General features: G+C 45.0%; 1 protein-coding gene across 27 annotated transcripts in view; it reads left to right on the top strand.

The window, feature by feature from the left end:
• The first annotated feature begins 290 nt into the window (after positions 1 to 290).
• The window catches only part of LOC139367144 (scribble planar cell polarity protein), a 107,494-nt gene continuing 96,888 nt past the window's right edge, over positions 291 to 10,896 (top strand). For all 27 annotated transcript variants that reach the window (XM_071105244.1, XM_071105247.1, XM_071105233.1 and 24 more), the window contains exon 1: positions 291 to 1,201. In XM_071105244.1, coding sequence (XP_070961345.1) covers positions 1,043 to 1,201 — 159 coding nt within the window. In that variant the 5' untranslated portion in view covers positions 291 to 1,042. The remainder of the gene's footprint in view (positions 1,202 to 10,896) is intronic.

Here is a 10,896-nt window from a genome sequence, read left to right as displayed (position 1 = left end):
GAGCGAGGAAACTCCCCAGCGGAGTATTTAACTACAGAGGTTTCCTTCAGACCGGTATTTGGTCAAATAGCTTATGTTTGTTCGCTAAATGAAGACCGAGACAAAAGCCCGAAGACCCACACAGGTTGCCCGCATCCCCCCAGACTCCTGCGTGGCCCTCCAGACGAGCGCAGCTTGCCACAAAGCGGCGGTACCTCCGGTTTAGTGAACATAATCCTGTTGCTGATATTGTGGTTTCAACATTTTGTTGGTTTAAACGCTTCATATGACTTCTGGTTGTAATTTTCAGTGCAAATAGTTAGTGAAAGACTGCCAATTGTCGGTTTTGAATTCCTAAGGTCGTTTATATTGCAGTTTGTTTCCGTAGCCTAAAGAGGCACGAGAGATCACAAAGGTGGCTAATGTTAGCGACTAGCTCGCGACACAAACGAGTTCCATCTCCGTACGTACCTTCGAGAGGTCGTTCGGTGTGCTTACACGGGACTACTCGCATTAAGCAGCAGAACACACATTCGTAACGGGGAACCAATTACTATTTTCCTAGTTGGCGATCTTGCTGGACAGGCCAGCTTCCTTGTATCAAATAACAAATGGGCTAGTGTTAGCTAACGCTGACTGGGCTGCTTTAATATTGTCGCACAAGTAAGGAAATTAAAACGTTCATTTAATTTAGTAGTTTGTTCTTTTAGATTGTCAGTATGGTGGCATTTTAATAAATTGACTAAGTTAACAATCAAGGAAGATAACTTTAGCTATATTTGTATGTATCAATAACATTTTAGTTTGATTTGAGTCGCTGAGAGCCAACGAAAAGGACTGGAGTTGGGATATCAATTGACGATCGGAATTAATTCTGTCCCTGGTTTTAACCGGATTTTTAGCCTCTGGATCGACGTGGGAGCAGCGGGATTTCGACGTCCACTCTTATCTGTCACTGTCGATATTTTTTCCTCTCCCTCCTCCCCCACAACCGTTCCCCGTTTCTCTCTCCGATGCGGATTGTTGAGTAGCACCGGCAACCAAATCAATACGGCAGCCGGACATGCTGAAGTGTATCCCTTTGTGGCGCTGTAACCGCCACGTCGAGTCGGTGGACAAGCGACATTGCAATTTGCAAAATGTCCCTGACGAGATATTCCGCTACAGCCGCAGTCTGGAAGAGCTTCTCCTCGACGCCAACCAACTCAGAGATCTACCCAAGGTAAGCAACCAGTGGTTATAATTAAGCACACATTGTGGCCTATATTGGCCGCCACAAATGATTATCATGCGTGGTCAAATCAAGGCACGCAACCATGAGAAACTCCCAAGGGACAGGTGACTGATGTTTTGATTGTCTCCTGTCACGCATCTGTGAACATGTGTCAACTTCATCATTATTTAATCAATTGAGCATAGTAACTAACTAATGCAGGAAGAACATTGTTTATTTGGAAAGTGGTTTAAATGTCATTCATTCATATTCCAAACACTGTCATTGGTGAATGTTGTAGATACTTCAATATTCTGGGGGGTTATGACTGTGTACACAAAGGTATGATGTTACCTGTATGTCCTATTCTTGCATTGGATAACTATTGACAATAGGAATCAATGCAACTGGGATAGGAGGCTGCCTGCTCAGATTAACATTGATGACAGCATAGAGTAGGAATCAGAGGAGAAACGGGCCTCTTTCTGCCTTTGGATGCTTGCTGTTGGAGTCACAGGCAGAGGAGGCTCATGCTGCAGTGGAGTGGGCGTGCTGCATGATATCAAATGTGTAGACGGACTCAGCAGATGAAAGGAGCTGGCTGGCACCTCACTATGTTGCCTGCAATAACTGCATGGTCCAGTGGGATTGGAAACGGTCAGTGCTATCCGGAATCCTTGGGATGTCCTTACCAGAGCCCTAACCATTTTACATTTCAACTTCAATGGGGTAGGGACGTCCTAAGGAATCCGGTTAGCATGGACCGATTGGTAACAGAGGGAGGAGGCGTTTGTGGAATGAGTCTCCCTCCTCCACCCACACTCCTCCTACATGAAAAATCACCAAGGCTTTGCTTGCATGTCCCTTGTTTATTTTAGGGGAGCTGGATGGTTATCTGGCCATGCAACATACTCATTTACACCAGAGCACTGGGGCGGAACAAATTGCCTGACTCGCGTCTCAATTTGCAGCTGTGTTCATTGTCCTGCTCCAGTATAGGGGAATGGCCGTGGGAGATGATGGTGCTCTAGACTTAATAATAATTCATACTAATTATAATACATTTAAGTTGTGAAGTGCATTTATCAGACCCAAGTCACACCAAAAAAATAAATACAATCCAGAACTCTAGACAACAATCAAAGCTATATACAGATGTCGCCACATCCAGAGGACATGAGAACAGAATGAGCTTTTCTGAACAGCATGGTCTTGAGCTGGAGGACAGACTCTGCAGCCCTAATAGTGTCTGGAACACAGGAGGTTGGTGGCACCTTAATTGGGGATGACAGGCATGTGGTAATGGCTGGAGCGGAATAGGTGGAAAGGTATCAACATCAAACACATGGCTCCCATGTGTTTGATGCCATTCTGTTTACTCTGTTCCAGCCATTATTATGAGCCCTCCCAGCAGCCTCCATTGGTCTGGAAGTGCGTTCTGGAGCCCTGCAACTGAAAGCCCTGTCACCCATAGTTTTTAGTGTGCTGTGGGGCTGGTGAAGTGAGACAGACCTGGATGAGGGAGTGAGATGTGCTGCTGCCATGGGGATAACAACTGTCCCCTCTCATTGAAACTACAGAAATTCAAGTCCAACCGTGGTACTGCATGCATTGTTTGCAGAAAACAGGATCCCCCATTATAGTGAATGGGGAAATGTCAATCTTTGCTTCTAATACACCAGATGCATGTCCTTGAACCAATTTATTTTAAAATCGCACACAGAAGAAGTTCTAAGGATAATTTAGTTGCTAATAGCAGCTTGCAGGACCCCGGTCGGCCTTCAACTTGAGTTACTCAATGAGAGGGGATTCACAGAGCTTGCAATGTCACTCGCTGGAGTAGCTCAAACTTCACATGTTATGTCTCCATGAGACGCCATCTTAATTGACTTCATTTTGCTTCAATGCACTATTGAGTCTTCACAGAAATGAATGGTATCTTGTGATCGACAACTTTGTCCATTCTTTTTAGTCATTCGCTTCTGCTCAGAAGTTCTGAGCCAGGCTCTCAGACAAGGCTAATGTTGTGGTAGTAGTGGTGGTGAGGAGAGTAGCAAGTTGCACAGGCACCAGTAGTGTCTGTCCACAATCCCAGGTCATAAGGAGCTACAGTTAGACAACAGAAGTATGCAAAAATCCCTAGCAATAGTTTGAACACCATTGTAAGTAGTTACTTGTAAACAGTCAGTTCTAGGGCTAAGTTGTAGACCATTCTGTTGAGCCCACTTGAGTCTTGCACTTTAGTCCCAGGCCATTTTGTTCAGCTATGATTTTCCTGGATTGTGTTTACAATCTGGTTTGTCACTCTAGACCTCAGTCTTCGTGTCCCTCACGCTTTGTCTTTTAGTTTGTACCCAGATGTAACGTTGCCGAGAGGGCGTGTGTTTGGTTGTTTGTGCCGACTTCACCAAGGGACGACTGTTACTAAACATGCGGTTATGTTCATATTGGAGGAGGGACTAAGACGGATAAGGAGGGAGTGGTTTAGGGGAGCAGCTCAGTACAGCTCTAAGACTCACAAAAGCACACACAGACATCCAGTTGTTTAATATTTAATCTGGCTGCTAGTTAGGCTAGATGCAGACTGGGGTTTCCTGACACAGATCGAAGCTGCTGTACCCAAGGGTGCATTGCCTGGCCTGCTTGACTCAGCCCAGCCGCCGTGAGCCTGGTGGTGCAGGGGGCCGTGAGGCTGGCAGAAGGCATACAATCAGGGCTGCTAACGCACACCGATAGACCCCTGTTCACAGCGCTGGCTTAAGCCGAGAGACAAATATGGTGTGACAGTGCAGCTCTAGCGCATGTCTGTGGCCGTGTTGCGTGCAGACACAAAGCATATGTTCCCCTTGCCTGCAGTCCTAGGAGGGCTTCGGAGAGAGGGGGCCATCAAAGGTCCATGCAGGGTCATGAATGTGGCGAAAACCCAGCAATAAAATAACTCTCTAATATAAAATGATCGCCTGTTCTCATTTGGGCTCTCCTTGTCCTGCGACAACAGCTGTTTATGGCATTTCTAGCTCTACGACACCAATTTTTTTTGTTAACAAATGGACAGTAGGACTGGCCCTTCTGGGGCATATTTTGCCCATGGTGCCTGGCGTGCTTGTTATTCAGAAGTCCCAAAAATAATAATCAGGGCATATCCGCATCTAGTAACTTATTTTAGGCTTAATCAGGAAACGTCCCCTCTGTGGTTTATTCCCTTCCAAAAAGGTCTGTATTAATTGGTCCATTTCCTGGTCAACAAGCAAACCATTAGGCAACAGTAGTTCTAATGGTTTCCATGTTATGGTTTCTAATGGTAAAAGTCCCGAACACACGATATGGTGTTTTGCAATGTTAATGGTGTTGGCTTCAATGGTAACTACATATAGAGATGTTTTCTAATCGTTTTATTGAAAAACTCAACTGCCGTGCGGCTTGTCACATTTTATTCACTAGCTCAAATCTCCATCTCAGTTTTGGGCTTGTAGGAATAGCCTTCATTTGAGAATTACACCATATGGATAGCCCTCACAGTTGTCATTTGTTTGACTATTCAGTGTGAGTTGGGCTAAAGCGGTAGGTTGCTAAGAGGGCAAACTGAATTGCGTTCAATGAGGACTGGCTTAACTTGTGAGAATGACAGCATAATTTATTTTTAATCATAAGTAGAAGTAATTTGTTTTCTACCCAAAGATACTGTTGTGTTCCATTTTATAAAAGGTTGTGGAAGTTGCAATACTATAGATATAGAGAACTGATACTGTATGCTGGTTGTATTTTGTGTACTGCAGCTGGAATTTTTTTTTAAACTGTTTCTTGGATTCCTCTTCCGTTACTCAACGGTCGGAATACGTTTTGTTCAAATGATCGGATGTAGGGTCCTATATTTATTTAATATTATGTCAAGCCTATAAATTAAAGGGACAATTTGGATCAAATTAATGTATATAGCCCTTCTTACATCAGCTGATATCTCAAAGTGCTGTACAGAAACCCAGCCTAAAATGGATGCAGTCAATTAGCTTAATTTTTCAGATCAAATTCAATTTCAGACAAATCATTTTATAGAAACAGATGAGATTAGCAGTCCTAACTACAGAAATTATTTCGGAACAATCTGAGATGGTGGGTGTCATGGCTTGCTGAAATGGGGCTCCCGAGTGGCGCAGCGGTTTAAGGCACCGCATCTCAGTACTAGAGGCGTCACTACAGACCCTGGTTCGATTCCAGGCTGTATCTCAACCGACCGTGACTGGGAGTTCCGTAGGGCGGCGCGCACAATATGCCCAGCGTCGTCTGGGTTAGGGTTTGGCCGGGTTAGGCAGTCATTGTAAATAAGAATTTGTTCTTAACGTACTTGCCTAGTTAAAGGTTCAATAAAAATGACTTGGGCCGACTGTCTTCTCCGTCTAATGCGCCACCACGTGTGCCAGATGTCATTGACAATAATAGTCTCACACCACCTTCACAAAGTTTCACTGTGGAGAGCAGTGGGCTGCAGGGTGGCCTAAGGCCATCACCACTACACGGACCCAATATCTGTACCGAAGTCTGCTTGAGCAATGCTCAATTAAAGGGCCAATTTGGATCACATTTATTTATATAGCCCTTCTTACATCAGCTGATGTCTCAAAGTGCTGTACAGAAACCCAGCCTAAAATGGATGCAGTCAATTAGCTTAATTTTTCAGATCAAATTCAATTTTAGACAGATCATTGTGCGGCACACACAACCCATGAGGCATTCAGTTTCGCCATACAGTCAAGAAGGTAAATTATCAAATTTATGCGTATGCGATAAAGGCAAATACTATAATGGGGGTTGGGCTGGGGGGGATGTAGAGGGGATAGATTTGCTTTATAGGGTTTGGGGAGGGGGGATTTAAGTGTGAACAGATGGAGTGTCAGATGCGCTGACAGGGTCTTAGGTTCACTGCGGGTTACTTGAGCTCCACCTGGCGACCCTGGCTTGTGTGCTGTATTGCCTTTATCCGGTTAGTCTTGCATGGTAAAAAAAGTACATACAAATGTTTTATTGTCCCATACATCAGATAGGTGCTGTGAAATGTGTTGGTTTACATGGTCTGCAATAGTAGCACGTGGCACCTGGAGCAAATAAAGGTTAAGGGCTTTGGTCAAGGGTACGTCGACAGATTTGTCACTGTGTCGGCTTGGGTATTCAACTTTTCTGTTGTGGGCTGTGGGACTCATTTTGTCGACTGTCTCTGGTCCAGGGTGTTTTTCCTTAAGTTTGTTTCCTTTAGAAATATTACTGAGCGTTGTATTGCACTAGAAGAACGAAATTGCATGCTTGGGACAAGATGTGCAACCCTATCAGCTAAAACAGAACCGGCTGGCCAAAAAAATAAGCTTTCCTCCATTGAACCCGATTTGTGTACTTCTATACAGAACCCAAAAGGACCCTTGGAGAGAGCAAGCGGGCAGGAATTTCCCCTCACGCCCATATGTTCTGAGCTCTTAACATCAAGCTCTGTTTTCTCATAACGCAATGCCTAATCCTCGCTATTCCTTAATGCGTCTTTTGTGTTGCTGCTAAGTAGGTTTCCTCTGGTTTTCACAAATGCCACTGCCTCGTAACGCCAGTGAAAAAAACACGGAAGAGTGCTGGAACGGACTAATTTCAATCTCCATCAAGTGTCTCTGAGAAGCAGAGGGCTACGTCATTGTCTCCTAGATCTGTAAATGACTAGAGATGGATCGTTCATGGATCAAGGTCCTTGTTGGGGAAAGCTTTATCTGCGGTTCCCTCTTGTGCCAGCGAGGCATTTCGTGACTGCGCCGGCCCAGGCACTTGTGAGGAAATGGATGTGGGTGATCCCCAGCCCGCTCTGGAGGATCAAGTTGAGAAGACCGGTGGAAGTATCTTTTAACATTCTTGAAGTCTTGTGACAGGTTACATAGTAGCCCATTCAGGCTCTCCTGACACCCTCTACCTAGCCACTCATATCCAATATCACAGCCTTTTGTCCCAGCACTCTATGTTCTGTCCTGCCCTTGGCTTGGCATTTACACTCAAACAGAAACAGATATTTGCACAAATCGAAGGTTGGCCCCAGAACAGGGCAGTCCTTCAGTAAAGCACACAAGGACATAGTATTTTTTGTCTTTTTTATGAAGAAAGGCAAGGTCACTGTCAAAAGCATCTCCCAATAACCTTGATAAACTTGTCAGTAACTTGGCCCAGTGGCCCCTGTCAGAATTTACAGTTACACTTGCAGCTGCACTTTCTCAGTTCCCTGCATTTCTGCTTTGAAACAAAGATGCATTTGTCAGAATGCAATCGGTGCAGTAGGCTTGCTAGTGCCACATTGCGGCTAGAATATATCTGCTTGGTTTTCCATTGGTCTCCCATTGTCCTGTATGTAATGACTGGTTAAAATGCTTGGTGGGTGTGGTGGATGGTGTCTGCACTCAGAGTCTGCAGAACAGGTTTGAAGAACGTCTCTCCCTGTGTTATTACTGTTTTTGGATCAGTTACGCTCGGTACCCTGCTAGTAAACAAACGCGTAAAAACCAACTGCAGGTAGAGATCTAATGAGGTGGCTGCAGTGTAAGCTAAATCTGCGTTATCAACAAAAGTGTCACTCACATCTAGGCCTGGCACACTTACTGTGTAACCATGTAACCGACGGTTATGGATGGAACACTCATGGCCATGAAAATAAAAGAACCGCCATAAGCGTTTAAAAACAGTATTTTTTTTAATTTATTTTTTTATAAACGAACAGTTTGATTGAAGATGGAATGGCTGTGCATTCCGTGCGGTTGAGTGCTTTTCTGCGAGTTAACATGGTTTCCTAACAACGGGATGCCAACCATTTTCAATGATTTTACTGCGTTACAGTTCATATAAGGAAAGCAGGATTTTGGAAATGATTCATTCGGCCCTAATCTATGGATTTCACATGACTGGGCAGGGGTGCTGCTGTGTGTGGGCATGGGAAGGCATAGGCCCACCCACTTGGGAGCCAGGTTCACCGCCTTTGGAGCCAGGTTCACCGCCTTGGGAGCCAGGTTCACCGCCTTGGGAGCCAGGTACACCGCCTTGGGAGCCAGGTACACCGCCTTGGGAGCCAGGTACACCGCCTTGGGAGCCAGGTACACCGCCTTGGGAGCCAGGTACACCGCCTTGGGAGCCAGGTACACCGCCTTGGGAGCCAGGTACACCGCCTTGGGAGCCAGGTACACCGCCTTGGGAGCCAGGTACACCGCCTTGGGAGCCAAGTACACCGCCTTGGGAGCCAGGTACACCGCCTTGGGAGCCAGGCCCAGGCAATCAAAAGGGATTTATTACAGACAGAAATAGTCCTCAGCACCCCCCACCCTCCCCCTCAGGCGGTCCCGCAGGTGAAGAAGCCTGAATGTGGACGTCCTGGGCTGGCGTGGTTACGCGTGGTCTTCTGTAGGTGACCATACCTACTCTCATTCTCAGTGTGGTTTCATGTCTCTAGGATAAATCTAATCTGTGGGTTGTTTTGAGGACATTTGCAGGTGTGCGTGGAAATGCTGAGCTAAGAATCATGTTTTGACACATTTATCCTGCTTAAAGGGGATTAGTGCAGAACAGTAACCAGTTGGCCTACATTTATTAGGGAGGGAGCTAAGTAGGCAACTTTAGCAAGGTGATACATCATGGTGTAATGTAGGCTGTTGCCTGACCTTAAGCTGTCCATCAACTAGACCAAATCTTAAGATTTGAAGACCAAAAAGTATTTGATTTGAACAGTCTAGAGCAGGTTTTGCCAAACTAGGGTACGCACAATACCGTCGGGGGTACGCCAAATAAAAATGTGAATTCACATTTTCAAACAGTCCATTTATATTTTCCAAAGGTGCTATACATTTGGGTGAGTTTTTATTTTTCTCTCCTGAGTAGCCTCGTTTCACTGCCAATTGTGAATCTGACGCAGCCGAAGAGCTACTGCCCCCTTACCCGGGAAAGCACTGAACAACAGACAGGGACTTTGGACCATCGAAGAGGTGCAAATATGATGAGAACTACTTTGATTTGGGGTTCACTTATTGGGGGTAGTGCCTTTCCTCAGCCACAGCGTGTGTATGTGCAGAACCTCAAAACTCAATGAAACCTTCACTCGAGTGCAGACATTTAGAAACAAAACATGCCAATTTGAAAAATAAGCTGCGGTAGTTTTTACAGAGAGAATTAAGACTAGTTTCGGGTAGTAAGACATGTATAAAAGCAACAGATACAATTAAGAAGTTGGGGCTAGAAGCGTCTTATATGGTGAGCCCCATACTATTGTGGAGGACTGATTTTTTTCCTGCTGCCAAGGATATGGCTAGGACAATGCTTGGAGGAAAAGGCCAAAATAAACATGCAGTCAATGCCGTCATCAAACAACTCTGTTTCACGACGCATCAGTGACATGGCTGGAGATGTTTTGAAACAATTACTGATTCGCATACAAGCCAGTGAATTCTGTTTTACAGCTGGATGAGTCAACAGACGTGGTGGGCCTGGCTCCTGGTATATGTCCGTTACATTTATGTGGGGTCAATTTAAGGAAGACATCCTCTTCTGCAAACCAGGACAACAGGAGAGGATATTTTTAAAGTACTGGACAGCATTGTGACGTCAAATGGACTATGATGGTCAAGTTGTGTTGGTATCTGTACTGATGGCGTGAACGCCATGGCAGGGAGACATAGTGGAGTGGTAAAGCGCATGCAAACAGTTGCTCCCGACGCCACTTGGGTACGGACGATATCAAATGTGATATAGCGAAGCACCTCAGTGAGCTGGGTGCGCAATTACGCAGGTACTTTCCCAAAACGGACGACACAAACAACTGTATTAGTTATCCCTTTCATGCCCTGCCTCCAGTCCACTTACCAATATCTGAACAAGAGATCCTCATTGAAATTGCAGCAAGCAGTTCTGTGAAAATTTAATTTAATCAGAAGCCACTACAAGATTTTCTGGTTTGGGCTGCGCTCTGAGTATCCTGCTTTGGCAAATCGAACTGTTAAGACACTGATGCCCTTTGCAACCACGTACCTATGTGAGAGTGGATTCTCGGCCCTCACTAGCACGAAACTAAATACAGGCTCAGACTGCGTGGGGAAAATTATTTAAGACAGACTCTCCAGTACAACCCAACATTGCAGAGTTATGTGCATCCTGCCAAGCACAGCCTTCTCATTAATCTGTGGGGAAGTAATTCAACGATTTTTGATGAACTAATAACGTTTTCTATGTAAGCTGGCTAAAATAAAAAGCAAAATAATTGATGATTATATTATTTGTGCTAAGTGCTTCACCCGGCCGTGAAAACGTCCCCCCAACTCTGTCTGCCCTCTCGTACACAAGCACAGGCCAACCAGGCTAATACGCCTGAGCAAGAGTTTCCTCTGGGACCTCGTCTATAATTCTGTTCACTCTTTTTGAGCACAAATGGACATGATATTGGAGTGTTTATTTTTCTCTCTCGTCTCTTGTGTATGTTTGTTCTGCCTTAGGTCATAATTGTAGTCCAAAGGAAATGGCAATTTGGGACTTTGTTGCTAATAATGAATGCCCTGTAACCACTTCCATTTTTGTATTTATTGATATGAATCGTTTGTTTTAAGTGGTCTCTCTTTTACAAGTCAGCATTGTGTTTTTGTTTGGAGATATGAGATCCAAATAACACATTCACCCCCTGTCCCACTCTTTAACCATGCAGGGATTTTCTTTCA

The sequence above is a fragment of the Oncorhynchus clarkii genome, chromosome 15 (genome assembly GCF_045791955.1).
Source record: "Oncorhynchus clarkii lewisi isolate Uvic-CL-2024 chromosome 15, UVic_Ocla_1.0, whole genome shotgun sequence".
Lineage (NCBI taxonomy): Eukaryota > Metazoa > Chordata > Actinopteri > Salmoniformes > Salmonidae > Oncorhynchus > Oncorhynchus clarkii.
This window is presented reverse-complemented; position numbering and strand designations above follow the sequence as displayed.